General features: G+C 38.4%; 3 protein-coding genes across 9 annotated transcripts in view; 2 read left to right on the forward strand and 1 right to left on the reverse strand.

Moving 5' to 3' along the window:
* Window positions 1–951: 951 nt before the first annotated feature.
* On the forward strand, window positions 952–5,525 carry LOC128622102 (cilia- and flagella-associated protein 20-like). Its single transcript, XM_053648334.1, has 6 exons — window positions 952–1,490; window positions 2,598–2,677; window positions 2,761–2,872; window positions 3,409–3,597; window positions 4,426–4,536; window positions 5,316–5,525. Exons 1-6 carry the CDS (start codon window positions 1,407–1,409, stop codon window positions 5,319–5,321), a joined length of 582 nt encoding a protein of 193 aa, XP_053504309.1. The 5' UTR covers window positions 952–1,406; the 3' UTR covers window positions 5,322–5,525.
* si:ch211-222n4.2 (uncharacterized protein LOC101885505 homolog) lies at window positions 5,522–13,836 on the forward strand. 5 transcript variants are annotated; one of them, XM_053648331.1, is made up of 10 exons: window positions 5,522–5,636; window positions 7,750–8,296; window positions 8,610–8,707; window positions 8,831–8,883; window positions 9,618–9,677; window positions 11,368–11,485; window positions 11,573–11,780; window positions 11,854–11,954; window positions 13,142–13,198; window positions 13,286–13,836. In XM_053648331.1, exons 5-10 carry the CDS (start codon window positions 9,650–9,652, stop codon window positions 13,398–13,400), a joined length of 627 nt encoding a protein of 208 aa, XP_053504306.1. In that variant the 5' UTR covers window positions 5,522–5,636; window positions 7,750–8,296; window positions 8,610–8,707; window positions 8,831–8,883; window positions 9,618–9,649; the 3' UTR covers window positions 13,401–13,836. The 5 variants fall into 5 exon arrangements, with proteins under 5 accessions (XP_053504306.1, XP_053504304.1, XP_053504305.1 ...); XM_053648333.1 differs by lacking the exon at window positions 5,522–5,636 and having other exon boundaries at window positions 7,831–7,846; window positions 8,182–8,296; XM_053648329.1 differs by lacking the exon at window positions 5,522–5,636 and having other exon boundaries at window positions 6,842–8,296.
* A 574-nt stretch (window positions 13,837–14,410) lies between these two features.
* med15 (mediator complex subunit 15) overlaps window positions 14,411–15,846 on the reverse strand; it is an 18,454-nt gene continuing 17,018 nt past the window's right edge. For all 3 annotated transcript variants that reach the window (XM_053648336.1, XM_053648337.1, XM_053648335.1), the window contains 4 exons: window positions 15,691–15,846; window positions 15,270–15,436; window positions 14,941–15,039; window positions 14,411–14,742 (listed from right to left, as the gene is read on the reverse strand). The exon at window positions 15,691–15,846 is cut by the window's right edge and continues 2 nt beyond it. In XM_053648336.1, coding sequence (XP_053504311.1) covers window positions 14,606–14,742; window positions 14,941–15,039; window positions 15,270–15,436; window positions 15,691–15,846 — 559 coding nt within the window. In that variant the 3' untranslated portion in view covers window positions 14,411–14,605. The remainder of the gene's footprint in view (window positions 14,743–14,940; window positions 15,040–15,269; window positions 15,437–15,690) is intronic.

Here is a 15,846-nt window from a genome sequence, read left to right on the forward strand (position 1 = left end):
CAGATATAACACGGGTTCATCATGAGTGGGAGACACGACTCTGTATGTTTTCTTACAAAGAAATAGCAATCATGTCGGGTATATTTTGTAAATAAAATTATTGCTTCGTTTGATAAAACGTGTTAATTTGCCCTACGTGTGAAGACTTTTGGAACGTCCTGTAGTTTTAATTTGTTTAACACAGTTCTTGGCTCATATGAGTTACTTCATATTGTCTTGATAGTATTGTTAAATTGTAGAAAATAGTTCAATAATAATAATAATAATAATAATAATAATAATAATAATAATAATAATAATTTAGGAAAACCATTTATGATCAGGGGGTGTCTTTACTTTTGACTGGTAATGCACTTCATTAATTGATGCCCAAATGATACATGCAACACTGGATCAAAACACATGGAATTAAAGATATAATAATTATATGTATGAATCAACACATGTGGGGACAGTTTCAGGGGCAAATAATGAAATAGTAAAGGATGGATGGATGGATAGAGGATTTATGACAGTATTGTTGTTGTTTAATAATAATAATATTTAAATAAATATAATTATTTAAACATTTGATTGTGATAATCACTGTGAACTACTTTTGTTTTAGTAGTAATATTTATCAGTAATTAGTTATTGTAGTTATAAGCAAATTCACAGGTCACGTAAACTGAAGTTTTTTTATTATTAAATACAAAAATCTACACTTAATCAGCTTCATTGTTGTATGTTAATGTTTCTCTTTTTCAAAAAGATAAATATTTAATTATTAATTTAAAATTATATATATATATATATATATATATATATATATATATATATATACATACATATATAAATTATACTAATTACGTTATTATTTCTTTTATGAATAAAATAAAAGAAATAAAATTGAAATTAAATATTTATTGTCCGGTTCCAGTTGTAGAAGGTGGGTGCGTCACGTTCGGTTTTACGTTGCTATGACAACACATAAATCAACATGCAGCTTCAGGTGGGATCAACGAGTCGAATTGTGTTGCTTAGAGATGCAAAAATAGCGGAGAAAAAAAGCTGTTCAAGTGTGGAGTTCAGACGATAGAGAGAGTTAACACTCGTTTTGACTAATTTCTCAAGGAACTCGGATATTTTGTGACACATAACGACTTGGGAAAGAACTAGCACGAGAGAAGAGGATACTGAAATTAGTGTTGGACCAAATTCCTCGTTAAGAAGCTTTCAAAACAGAAAAGCTTTGGCGAACTGTTGAGGAATAAGATATTTTGTCTTTTGTTGTGGAACGTTTGTTCGGGTGCCTGTTGCTACCCGGAGGAGAGGAGTTATTAAGGGCACAAACACAGGCTGCTAGTGTGCTTTATAAACTAATAATTTAAAAAAGATAAAGCTTGGTTTTGAGAATTTTTAGTGTTATGTTTAAGAATACATTTCAAAGCGGCTTCTTGTCCATATTGTACAGCATTGGAAGCCAACCTCTACAAATATGGGATAAAAAGGTACGCATCTGCTCATGTACCGAATAACCGACACTGACCGTCTGTATCTATCTATCTGTCTGTCTGTCTGTCTGTCTCTATGTGTCTGTCTATCTGTCTGTCTGTCTATCTCTATCTGTCTGTCTCTATGTGTCTATCTGTCTATCTATCTGTTTGTCTGTCTATCTCTATCTGTCTGTCTATCTGTCTGTCTGTCTATCTTTGTCGGTCTGTCTGTCTGTCTATGTATGTACACCATATGGGCAAAAGTATGCGGACACCTGACAATCACACCCATATGTGGTTCTTCCCTCAAACTGTAACCGACACTGACCGTCTGTATCTATCTATCTATCTATCTGTCTGTCTGTCTGTCTGTCTATCTATCTGTCTTTGTCTGTCTGTCTGTCTGTCTGTCTGTCTGTCTATATATGTACACCATATGGGCAAAAGTATGTGGACACCTGACAATCACACCCATATGTGGTTCTTCCCCCAAACTGTTGCCACAAAGTTTGAAGCACGCAGTTGTACAGAATGTATGCTGTAGCTTTACAATTTCCCTTCACTGGAACTAAGAGACGCAAACATATTCCAGCATGACGATGCTCTAAAGAGTTCCATGAAGATACGATTTGCCATGGATGGAGTTGAAGAACTCGAGTGTTCTGCACAGAGCCCTGATCTCATCCCCACTGAACACCATTGGGATGAACTGGAACGCCGACTGCACCCCAGGCCTCTTCACCCGACATCAGGGCCTGATCTCACTAATGCTCTTGTCTCTGAATGAGCACAAATCCCCACAGCCACACTCCAAAATCTAGTGGAAAGCCTTCCCAGAAGAGTGGAGAGTTTTATAGCAGTAAAGTGGGGATTGAATCTGGAATGAGATATGGGTGTGATGGTCAGGGGTATACAAACTTTTGGAAATGGTTTCTCCGTATGTATTTGTCTGTCTATCAATCACTGCAGGCAATTACCTAAATTCTGATGTGAATCATTAAGAGGAGATGACCAGCAGCTGCAAAACTATACACTGAAATTTCAGATCAGCTGTCTACATTCAGTGGAGCTGCTGGATAAAAGCCGGTACACGGTATAACGCTGATTAAACTGTACTTGCAGGTGAGAAATGGACATATAAAGCGTATTACGGACATCGACATCCAGTCGTTAGTGCTCGAGGTGGAAGGAACCAATGTCAGGTGAGCATGAACATGTAGCTGGACCTCAGTTTCCTCTTCATTCATTAAGATTTGCCTAATTACTGTCTCACTCGCTTCCACAGCACGACCTACATCACATGTCCTGCAGATCCGAAGAAAACCCTGGGCATCAAACTCCCCTTCCTGGTCATGATCATCAAGAATCTGAAGAAATATTTCACATTTGAAGTTCAGGTAGGGACGACACCCTGGAGTGACATGCACACTCGCACTCACACCCACACTCAATCACACACTCTCACACACACACACACACACACACACACATACACACTCACTCAATCACACTCTCTCTCTCTCTCTCACACAAACTCACTCACTCTCTCTCTCACATACTCACACACACTCACTCAATCACGCTCTCTCTCTCTCACACACACACACACACACACACACACTCACTCAATCACAATCTCTCTCTCTCTCACACACAAACTCACACACTCTCTCTCTCTCACACTCACTCACTCACTCTCTCTCTCTCTCACTCACTCACTCACTCTCTCATACTTACACTCACTCACACACTCACTCAATCACACGCTCTCACACACTCACTCTTTCTCTCTCTCTCTCACACACGCACACACACACTCACTCATTCACTCTCTCGCTCTCACACACACACACACACTCACTAACTCACTCACTCTGTCACTCACACACATACTCACACTCACTCAATCACACACACACACACACTACATCAGGTATTGGATGATAAAAATGTGCGGCGGAGATTCAGAGCCAGTAACTACCAGAGCACCACACGGGTGAAGCCCTTCATCTGCACCATGCCCATGCGGCTGGACGACGGCTGGAATCAGATCCAGTTCAACCTGTCCGACTTCACACGGAGAGCTTATGGCACCAATTACATCGAGACGCTGCGAGTACAGGTGCGCTATGAGCATGGGGCAAAACGTCTTCGCTAGAAGTCAAACGCTTAAATGAGCAGACTGTCTGCAGGTCCTTAAAAGAAAAATCCATTTGCATTTCGATCTTTATCATTAACGTAATCTTCAGTAGCGTCCAGGGGTTGTTTCTGAGTTGGTGGTTAATTTTATTTTGGTCAATTTTCACTTATACAGTTAACCCTTTCCTACATTACCCACAATGCCTTTCATCTACCTGCTGATAGTGGTGACGGTGGGATTTAACTCTCGCTTCACCTCTGCCTCAAGAGACTTTCAGTCTAATTCCCCCTTCAATGCCATCACGTTCATCATCTAATACATCTCTAACTGACCAAGTCTCTGTCGTAACAACAGTGTCACTTCACTGCATTGCATTCTGGGCCTTGTGTCCAGCATTTGCACTTCTTCTACATCAGACTGCTGATTTAATATGATGCTGGAAATAAGTGTTACTTTAATACCGTCTTAAATTGTTACAAGACAGACATTTTTATATTGTGTTCATCCACACAATGGCCTTAAATTTCATTTAGAATTTTGTTTTTCTTTCTATAATTTGATTCATTTCGTTTTGTATGATGTTTGAGTTGCATTGCTTTATACAGTTGCAATGAAAATGATTCAACCCCCATTGCAAATCAGGTTTATTGTCAAAATTTACAGACTTTAGGAAAAAGGAAGAAGCCCATTAGGAGAAATAAATTTGTCAATGGTATAAAAAAAAATCAGCTAATCCTGCCTGCGATTATTAAAATAGTTATGTTAATATTTATGTTCTAAGTATTAACGAATGGTCCAATCATCTTCCAGATCCACGCGAACTGTCGCATAAGAAGAGTGTACTTTTCTGATAGACTGTACTCTGAGGACGAGCTGCCGGCAGAGTTTAAACTCTATTTGCCAGTACAAAACAAAGCAAAGGTAAGTGCATGTTCACAGGCATGACCACTTCCTCGAGTGCATCACAACTTTTATACATTTTGCACATTATTTTGTACACCAAGCAATACGTGATAAAATGCTCGGAAGCGTACCGTTACAGGAATATCATCAACGACCGAGTGGCGTAACGTAGCTTTTAACCACCCTGGATTCGATTATTTTCCTGTAACAGGATGCTCTGAAGTGTTTTATTGCTCTTATACCACAGCAAGTCACCAGTGATTTGCAATTTTACATTTATTAAAGAAAGACACATTGTACTTTTTAACCGTTTATAGTTATCTTATCTTATTATATGGTATAGCAAGTATAGCAGCTTTCCCTCTGTTTAGGTTAATAAGACAGAAAAAAAAGACTACTGTCTAAAAATCTGTCCTAAAGATGTTAAAAATCACTGACACTGGAGACTCCTTCCATAAACGTTAAATAAACATGTCAACGATTATATGTTCTCCTTTGTTACTTAACATTTATTATTAATCTTAGATTATGTGTATTGTCTACCATACAAGCCTCCGTGTAAGTTGTTACTATGGAAACGATACCATATTAGAATACTTTTAATGCTACTGTTATCGAGAATGTTTAATCACCTTTTGACAAATCAGGATCGAGAACTGGACAGCTCTGTGGTAAGAAAGACTTACAGTCCAGTAACAGTTATGACTGCGTTTCTTTAGTTTAGATCTGTTATAGCTTACTAACATCTTTTTTCAACTCTTCCCCCCTCCCTCTCTTTTATTGTTTTATTTTTACAGCAATAACGTGGCACGTCTGAACCCTTCCTTCATTCCAAACCTCTGTTTTACCTGCAGTTTTTCCCCCTCACCAAATTTACAGTCATGTGACTTTGCCTTGTTTATTTATTTATCCCCCCAACCCCCCCCCGTGTTGTATGTTTTATATGCACAATGTGAGCTGAGAATTCAGCATTCAGAGCAAAGATAATAAAATATTATATTACTGTATGTGTGTGTGTGTGTGTGTGTGATACTCATATAGAACACATGAAAGACATCATTGGCTTGAGCTGCTTTATTTTCTTAACAGGGACATCAGCTGCCACAATACGTAGGAACGTACGTAGGAACATAGCAATGATCTGTACATCATTATGTTAAAGGTTGTGGGCGGAAAGTGTGCGTTTTATAGAATTATTTTTTTTGGCACCTCTCATTAAAATAAACCTCCTTATAAAACCAAATCTGTATCAAAAATGTAATTACGTGGAAAAAGTCTGGAATAGAAATACTTTAATTTTATATAATCTTTCAGCCATTCAGTGAAATTCTATTACAAAGTAATACATGGAATTGACATCTTTGGGTAAAAAGGATTTGAAAGTACCTCAATACTGGTCCAGTCACTTGAAAGTACAAACAGCATATTCATTCAAATTTGAACTGAAATTAACATGTATAACACTTTAACAGGAATCAATTGGCTTGTTTCTAAGGATAAACAATTGTTACAATAATTTTACTGAGCCATCATTCCCATGAACGCCCAAAGCCAGAACATCTTCAGAGGCACGCTCCGTAGGTACTGAGAGAGAACAAACACAACTGGCTATTGAAAATCAGACGTGTGGACACGTAATTCGGTCAAACGGGAAATTATAAAAGTTTGGAAAAAGTGCTCCATATTATTTACTTTATATTTGTACGTTGTATTTGAATTGTAGTCAAATAACCTCATTAGGAAAACCATTAAAATGGCTCAATGTGCCAAAAGTCTAAAATGATACATGCTTGAAAATGTTTTCTACCTTCATTTAAAATGGTCACAAAAGGTGTCTTCTTAACGTTCTTTGTTTTATATATTTCCCATATTTGCAGGATCTCAAATATCTTTAATGATTAGGATCACGGACTGTCAAGAGATTTTGGGTGGATTGCACCAATAAGGATTAAATTCAGCATAGTTTAGAGCTAATCTAGGATTTGTTGATCTGGGTTTTATTTTAAATCGACTTGTGTTGCACCACTTTAATTTTAAACAGAGATGAACAAATCGGGGATTAGAATTCTAATCTGTGATTAAAACTTCCATTTACGATTCATTCTGTCCATCATGATGGATTCACCATTGACAACATTGCGGCAGTGCATGTGGATTTCATAAACGTGGAAATACGTGAATTCTCCAGTGTAACTAAACAGCAACAATGTTTAGTGAACTTTAAACAAAAGGACTGTGAACTTTAAACTTTGAATTTATATATATATATATATATATATATATTAAACTGCCATTATTAACCGCTCATTTCGCGTAACCGAGACAGGTTGAGAAAATGAAAAAATTCAAATGAAAAGATTATAGTTAATCCAGGTTTATTGTGAAATTACATCCAGGATTAACGTGATGGTTTAAATGTAAGCCTTCTTATTTTTAAACAAGGTTTAAAGTTTGTTGCAACAGAATTATTAGATAACCCTTGGTTTAATCTAGATTTAAGCTTAATCCTTATTGGTGCAACCCACCCTTTATGATATATAAATGAAATTATATTGTGTTAAGTGTTAACACCTCGTGAAAGAAAGCGGAGAGAAAAAACACGGCGATCTGAGCTGTCAGCTTGCTCAAACCTCTTCTCAACATGGCCTTATAAAAGTGCCTGAGAGCAGAGAAGAAACAAAAAGCAACCAATTAACTAAGTAATAAAAATGTGTGACTGACATTAATGAGGCTGTTGAACCCCAAATCTGAGGCACTCTGGGAAATCCCAATAACTGAATGTAGCTCGGACTCACCGCAGGCACCATTTATGTACAGGGATGTGCCAGTTTCACCAGAAATATTGCACTGTTTCTGAGTTCATACAAATAAAAGAAACAACTAAGAATCGGGTCAGATAGCAGCCACACTCTGTTACAGCTTTCCAAATATTTTCATTTACAACGCAATTTGGATTACATTAAAGGTGCAGTTTGTATTTTTTTTTAAAAGTGTGTGTGTGTGTGTGTTAATTTGCTGAAAGACTTCCTTTACACCCTTTACATTATCACATACCAGAGTCTTTGTTTTGAAAGTGTATAAAATACTATATCAAGATGGAGTCCGACAGTCATTTGCAAACCCACTCGGCTCTTGTTACTTTGGATTTTATTTTTGCTGAAGCAGATTCCACAACAAGTCCTTATTTTGTTTGTTTTATTCTATTCTATTATTCTAAATATCCAATGTCAGAACCAGACGCAGCGGTAGAACCAGAATCAGTCAGAATGAGAGGAGAGTCAGAACCAGAATCAATCAGAATGAGAGGAGAGTCAAAATCAGACGCAGAGTCAGTACCAGAATCAGTCAGAACCAGATGCAGAGTCAGAACCAGAATCAGTCAGAATGATGGGAGAGACAGAACCAGAATCAGACAGAATGAGGGGATAGACAGAACCAGAATCAGACAGAATGAGGGGATAGACAGAACCAGAATCAGACAGAATGAGGGGATAGACAGAACCAGACAGAACCAGAATCAGACAGAATGAGAGGAGAGACAGAACCAGAATCAGACAGAATGAGAGGAGAGACAGAACCAGAATCAGACAGAATGAAGGGAGAGGCAGAACCAGAATCAGACAGACTGAGAGGAGAGACAGACAGGTGTGATGAGAAAGCCAGTGTGATGTTTTCTCAGGTTTCTGATCCGTGTTCCTGCTTACAGTACAGCATTTCAGTGTGAGCTGAACTGCAAGGCGTTTGAGGACAATCGTTGAGACACCGCGACCAAAAAAAGGTATAGGCTTTTAAACATTTTGTCAAATATAGTAATTACCAGCATGATGTATATTACTGATATCTGCTGCTCATATTTGAGTTGAGTTAGTAAGGCGATATATAAAATTATATGATGGATTATGCAATGACAATTATTATTACAATTAACCGACTTTTACCATTGCAATATCTAGTGTACGGGAATTTGAATGGGGGGAAATCTCCTTAGAAGATGTTTTGTTTTTTTTAAACCCAAACAATTATTATAATGTTTTCGAGGAAACCCGCTGGAGGTAAATCTTTCTTGTTTAATATTTGATTTGTTCGTCCAGCTGATCTGAATGAGGCTGAGGGTCATGTAGCCTCAGTAGGGGGGAAGCGTGCGATCACTTTACTGCACGCGGTTAGGAATGAACACCACCACACTGGGGTGGGTATACAAACCAAAATGTATAAAAACAACAACAAAAATGGAGTGTTATTTTGTAGTAAAGTTTACAAAGTTTCAATTTACTTAGACGTATAAGTACTGCACTGTTTCCTAAATAAACAGGTTGAGATTTTAACCTTCTATTCGTAAGGATCATCGAAATCCCCCCCTCAAAGGTGCGAATGGTGCAGTCCGTCGAGCACTTCTTTGCAGTTAATTCGCAGCGAATCTCTTCACGAATTAGATTAGCATATCAACAATGAAAAAACAAAGAACAAGAGTAACGAGGAGATAATCAGTAGTGAACTCCATTCGGAAACAACTGAGCTGAATTTGCTAAATACTTGCGATTTGTTTACCTAGGGTCATACATACAGTATTTGCATCACAGACAAAAACAAAATGGCGAATTACTCGTCAGTTGTATCTGCTAAGTTCACACACTATATTCCCCTCTCTGCTCCACCTGACCGCCTATTCTCCATTTTTCAGTGCATTTACATGTCTTTTTCCCCCTGACAGAGATGAGGTGAATGATGAACCTTAGCATTGCAAGACTAGTGGGTTCATAAACAAACAACGAATCACTATATGTACAAAATATAATTTCTAGGAAATGTAGCAAAAAAAAAAAGTGAGCAGGCCAAAATCAATCACAAGATGGGCTGAAGCATCCAGAATGAGAATCACTGCTGTACAGTATAATACACGAGAAATCTCATAATTTTTTAAATATTGGAATGCTGTTTTGAAATGTGTTCAAGGTCAGTTAGATTCATAGCTGCACATTGAATGTACAAGTAAAGTCCACATTAATACCGACACAGTCTTATGTATCGAGTCATTAAAAGTGTGTGAAATCTAGCTCCTTCACATCATGGGCCTTACATTAACTCTTTCTCTCCTCCAGCTGAGGTCTAGTAATCCCAGCTTTACCTGATCATGCAGCCACCAAGGATACGCCGTAAAGGTAAGAGACTGTAAAATAGAAAATCACTTTGAATAAGATTTTCAATTCCGATTTCTGATTTTCTCAAGTGTTTACTGAGGTCTGATACAGGTCTAAACAGTCAGATCAGAATTCTTGATCTTTCATTTGTGTGCCCGTCCATGGCTCGAGATTCTTGCTGAATGTTTTCTTTGACATCCTCAAATTCTGGATGAATTCTGTGTCTGTGAAGGCATACGTGTATCATCTCCCGAAACTCCTGGCTCCTAATTTTAAGATTGGTTTCTACAAGATATGCATATGTGTGTGATTAAAACAGACATGAATTTGAACCCGTTTCCCTGAACTGAGAAAAATAAAAATAAAAAATAAATAAATAAACTATCCAAACTCACTTAGACAGCTCCCAAAACGCGGGAACATTGCTGATTGTGTAAATGCATACGCTTACTTTTATAGGCTCACAATGAGAATAAACGAATTGAAAACTGATAACCCCAACATCTTAAATGTAATTTCATTTAATATAAAGTTTTAATTAAATGTTTCTCTGTGAAGGTGCTCTTCTTACATTTTGCAATGGGGAGTTGAATTAGTTGTGTCACTTATGTGTCACTTTGCTCACAGCTGATTGGTCCAGGTTGAGTTTGAGTTCTCTTTATACAGAACATAATCTGCCCTGGAGCAGGAGAGCCATGGAGCACAAGTTACTATGGTGATGAACACCAGTAAAAGCTGAGTCTCTTTCATGGTACCTAAAACCCATGGTTGGCACCGACTAAACTGAAACTTACCTGGCTAGCCACCTAAACCAGCTTCATGGTACAGGCCCCGAGTCCTGTAGCTGCACAAGCCCAAATCATCACCCCTCGACCACCCTGTTTGACAGTTGGTATGAGGTGTTTGTGTTGATACGCTGTTTGGTTTTTGACCCCTACATGGTGCTGTGCATGACGACCAAACATCTCCACTTTGGACTGAATTTGCTGGGACGCCCACTGCTGGGAAAACTGGCAACTGTCTTGGAGGCAATTTATTTGTAAACAGTGCTTCTCACTGTAGAATGATGAATTTCTGTTTGTTTGGAGATGGCCTTATAACCCTTCCCAGATTGATGAGCAGCAACAATTACTTCTCTGACATCATGGCTGATGTAATTTCTTCTTGGCATGATGTAAACACACATGTGAGTGCTCCAGAACACCAAACTGCTTAAAGTTCTTCTTTTATAGAGGTAGTCACACTTCTTGATGATTAACTAATCTTGTGAATTTCAAGAGTAACACCTGTCTGCGAATTACGCTTAATGATTGTGGAAGAAGGAAGTTTGTACTTATTTTTGCCAACCTGGTTACTGAATGTTGGTTTAGTTTTTTGGGAAAACATGACTACATATTGAAATCTGTTGTTTTGGTTTTTTTCGTTGTCACCTGAGGTTATTCATTTGTTTATAAAAGTTGGCGAGGACTGCACAACTGTTATTACTCATACACTGCAGAGATTTGGATAGAAACCATTGGACTATACCTTTAATGTTGATCTTTCTCTTCCTTCCATTTTTATGTGAAGTTACCGTTAGCCTCTATTGCATGTTGTCACTATATTTTTAAAAAAAAAGAAAAGAAAAAAAGCTGAAACACTTGTGGTGTGGATGTACTCTTAATAAAAACCCGTTTCTGTGTATTTATGTTCATGTCGGGTCATTGCTCAGGGTCCAGCTGCAAAGCACAAAAGCACTGGACTGAGTTGACGACATTTGAGTCAGGGAGAGAGTTCTACCTTGAGCAGACATTAGAAGACACCCGACTGCCACAGGACACACACCTCTGGTAACTAAAACATGCCAAGCGCATTTATCACACACTGTAGTACAAATAAGTAAAGGTTTATTTGAGTGTGACGCTACAACATTTCAGCACACAGACGGGAATCAGCAACGAAACTTCTGACACTTCAGAAGGCATGACCAAGTCACTCCCAGAATCCACAGGTGGTCTCATCACTTCTCTCCATCCTCTCAGGATCCACAGCAGCCCGTCTGAACCACCTCGATCCCCAACGCTGCGGGAGTGCGGGGTCATTATACGGCAGCTGTATAACGCCAACAGTCTTCAGTCTCAGGAAGTAAGTGACCAAATCCTCACAAGCCAATTCCTCCCTCACATGCAGACATTTCAGCAGTATGTGTTTCTCTCAGATTCTCCGCATCAAGGCCATTCTCAGGGACATCATGTTCAACCGGAAAATCACCCCCGAGAACTACATTATGGCCAAAGCCTATCTCGCTGATGAGAAAAGGTTCTTATCCTTAGTTTCCTTCTTTACATTTGTACTGGATCTACGATATTAATCAATCTAATAAGTAATCTTTTAAATAACTGTAAACGTCTGCCTAAAGGCAAATCCAGTTCTTGAAGTCACACAGACACAGTGAGACTAGTCATTTACGCATATGAGTGAAACTTGGGACAACCAGAATAAATTTTCCTTGGTAGAACTGTAGCTGAATGCTGGAAGTGATGGGGATTAAATTTATTTATCATTTGTTGTAATGCTTAATGGAACAGATGTGTAGAGAAAGGATTTTGCTGGAGATATACTTTCATTACTTAATATTTACTTGTAGCTAATTGTGTTCTGGACTACAAGGTTAACCCTACATTCACACTAAGAAGCGACAAGCCACTTGTATTGCTTGTTGTTTCTCTCGTGGTGGGATGTAGAAACCCATTTTTTTTTGGTTCCAATGAGATCCGGTAGTAGTTATACGTATAGCTTCTAAAGCTAACTAGTTAAGTACAAATGAAATAATGCACTAGCGATTGTGGAAAAATTGCGAGTGTTTGATCTGTTATGTGCTAGCTTCATTGGCATATAAGATGAAACCATGGTTATGGGTTTTTCTTCTATTTTTGGGTGTTACAACAGTAAATTGGACCTAACTGCAGCGTAGGAACTAAAGTTGTGATCGGGGAACTGAAAATAATAAATAAATAAATAGATCAAATTGGTTCAAGGAATCATTTGAGCCAAACATTACGCATACAGCGTCATACTGTGCCTACGTAGTAATTTGCATAGTAGAGAAAATCTCAATTCAAATGTTGTTCGTCAAGCGGTTGCTGAAATTGTGGTTCTGTATCTTGCATGTACATAGAAAATAAATGACCACATGTCGGTATGTCGATCCTAGTGACAAAAAAGCAGGTTTGTATGTAATCCTGACCAATCGGGCTGCAAATGGTCACAGAAAATACACACATTGAGGACAGAATTGCAGTGAAAAGATTAGTTATTGAGCAAACATGAGAAGATTTACGACTTACTGAATCAAAAATATTTCATTGACAATATTCCACTGTTGCAATGTAATTAAAAATAACAGTATGTGATGTTTTGGGATGATAATTCAAACTTTAAACTGCATTTGGGGTAAAAAGGGAATGCTATGCATGTTCTACTCAATGTGTTTTCCTTCTCGGAAGAGCTGAGGAGCCGGAGATGTTTCCAAAGCTTCCTTCTCGCGCCCTGCCCAAAGGACCGTAAGTTATAGTTCATCCCACAGCATATACAAAGCTAATTTAACTTTAACTAATACACTGATCTCCTCTTTCCTCGCTGTGCAACAGGGTTGTGTGTCAGGCCAAGATGGCCGAGAGAGTGATCCTTCCCTCACTCAGACAGAGCCTCAGCAGGAGAACTCGAGCTGTGCAGAGGAGCCGCTTGTGGAGAAAAATACCATAAACTGTTAAATACTGTATTGTCCAGACTATAAGACTATTCCTAATGACTCAGGCATTCGCCCACTTGTAATTTGCAATGTATTAGTGTATTTACTGGAGGCGTGTTAATCTGGCAGTTAACTTTTCTATGAGCAGGTCGATTATCTAATTCCATATAAATTGGAAAAGCGGTAAACAACTACCAGACTACCCCAGCAGGGGGCGATAAACTGAAGAATTAAAAGGCATCTCAAAGTGCTTAGCGATTAAACGCAAACTTGTAATTTCGGAGCTTATTGCAGGAGATTCTTAGCATTATGGGCATTGACTTATGATATTTAAAAAGGATTGCAAGTAAAATTCTTTGTTTAGATCATTAAGGGGTTAAAATACAAGATTCTTTGTAAAACTTTTTAAGCGTGTCTGTTTTAACAAATATATATATATATATATATATATATATATAAAACAAAATATACTAACTGATTTCAGATCCTCTGTTTCTAGTGATTTTTTTTAATGGCAATTTATTGTAAAAAAATAAATAAATAAAAACAAAGGGGGATATCTGTTTCGGATGGGTATGCAAAAAAAAAATATATTTATGTTTATTTACAGTAAGGTGTTAGCAATAAGATATTGGCATAATGTATGTGTGTCCTTACACACACCAGTGATAAATAAATGTAATGGATTTGATTTTGGGAGAACTGGGCAGCTGGGCCTAATTTTAACAAGTCTTAATTAGCAAAATTACCAAAGAAAAATGGATAGAGTTAAGAGTTTTGGAATTAAACTCTTCATATAAATATATAACTCTCCCTGGAGTCAAGTGTACTGTATGCATCCAATTAAATGCTCTCAAAAAATGCTCAAGTCCTGCCTCTTAAACCGAATCTGCTGATCACACTTCAACTGTGTCTCTTCGGTGTTGAAAGATTAAAAAAAAAAAAAGAATGCGTTTGCAGTTGTCGACTTTAGGGATTTATGATCCAGAATATATGATACATTTGTTTCCAGGCTTTGTGTATATCAGCTGCTTTATATAGCAAACACATTATTTATTCATGTAAATAAAAACACACTTACGCACACCAGTGCTTTTAGTGGTAATTTACAAACCTGTACTGATTAACATAAGAAGTGTGATACTTCATCAGATTTGTAGGTGCAAATTGTATACATAGACAGAAGCGATAAGTTTTATGCTGTGAGAGAATGCCATGATTAGGCAGCAGAGAGACACGCCTGCCTCACACTTTGAGCCCAGGTGTTGAGCAGAGCTGTGACAGAGTGCTTGTCAGGAAGCTGCAGCAGTTTGGATGTCATGTTCCTGTAGACGTTCTGCAAAAATGGGTTTGCTTCTGCAAAGGAAGAGAGAAACGTAAAATTGTGGCTGTGTCAGATTCTAGAGACTGTAGATTTAGTTAAGTGGTTAATTTCCAATATACGTAAAAACGCCACAGCAAAATCTCCAACACGACTTATAACACAAATTCCACCTGTACACTTGCCCCAGCTTGTTTCACTAATCTACTTAATTGAGGCGACTGCTCTCTTACCATATTGCTGATCATCACTGTCCCATTGAGGGCTCTGCTCAGGATAGTCTGATGGAATGCTCAGCTGGAGAGGAGGAACACTCGGAAGGGTCTTATCATCTGGAACAACGGAAATTAAATGAATCATACTATATAGCAAGCTCCACATTTAGCCCTATAGGGACAGGGTTAGTATCTCTGTAACCTGTCTCCACTGTGAGGAACCGTTTTATCCAATGAACTTTTAGGTGTTTTGATCATACATGGTCATATTTCTATACGACAGAGACAGGCAATTTGAGCGCATGACCAAGAGAAAGAGAGAGATTTTTGTCCACATCCAAACTCACCCAGTTTGCAGATAAGGTGCACTGCCCCGTTGTTGCTGCAGAAGGACGGGTCCAAATTGACAAGGAATTTGGAGTCGAGGCGCGCTACCTCCCCCTGCAGGATGTTTGGGATAGTCTGCCGATCGTCTTCCTCGTACTTCCTCTTCCGAGTCGGAATGATGGGCCCTCTGCAGGTCGAGTGAGAGAGGTGTGGTTAAAGCAGTGCGTGACTCAAGCATAATAATTCTAACCCTAAAAGAATCAGATGCTTTTTTTTTCCCTGATTTTTGGCACAAGCAAAGATGATAAAGGAAGGAGAAATGTGTTATGGCGCATCAGACAAAACTTAATTATACATACAGTCTAGCGTTATTAATGTTGGAATTAAGCATGCTGAATTGTTGAGATTACTTCAAATGCAAAGAGTTTCAGTGGCACTCACGTGATGGGTGGTCCGTGAATGGCCGTCATTGCGGGTGCAAACGTTCGATAGAGAGAGTGGTTGAAAACCGGTGAGCGGATGTTGGCCAAGACGGCATCGAGCAGTGGCTGGCACAGGTACTGCTTTTTGGAAGGCACCGTTGGGGGAGGAGGAGTA

Source organism: Ictalurus furcatus, chromosome 18 (assembly GCF_023375685.1).
Source record: "Ictalurus furcatus strain D&B chromosome 18, Billie_1.0, whole genome shotgun sequence".
NCBI classification, from domain to species: domain Eukaryota; kingdom Metazoa; phylum Chordata; class Actinopteri; order Siluriformes; family Ictaluridae; genus Ictalurus; species Ictalurus furcatus.

Excerpts from the sequence above, each read along its gene's own strand:
- LOC128622102 (XM_053648334.1), top strand. The coding sequence starts at position 1,407 with ATGTTTAAGAATACATTTCAAAGCGGCTTCTTGTCCATATTGTACAGC. Across the intron at positions 2,678-2,760 it reads GTGGAAGGAACCAATGTCAG|CACGACCTACATCACATGTC; the intron begins GTGAGCATGAAC and ends TCGCTTCCACAG. Across the intron at positions 2,873-3,408 it reads ATTTCACATTTGAAGTTCAG|GTATTGGATGATAAAAATGT; the intron begins GTAGGGACGACA and ends ACACTACATCAG.
- si:ch211-222n4.2 (XM_053648331.1), top strand. The coding sequence starts at position 9,650 with ATGCAGCCACCAAGGATACGCCGTAAAG. Across the intron at positions 9,678-11,367 it reads ACCAAGGATACGCCGTAAAG|GGTCCAGCTGCAAAGCACAA; the intron begins GTAAGAGACTGT and ends GTCATTGCTCAG. Across the intron at positions 11,781-11,853 it reads ACAGTCTTCAGTCTCAGGAA|ATTCTCCGCATCAAGGCCAT; the intron begins GTAAGTGACCAA and ends TGTTTCTCTCAG.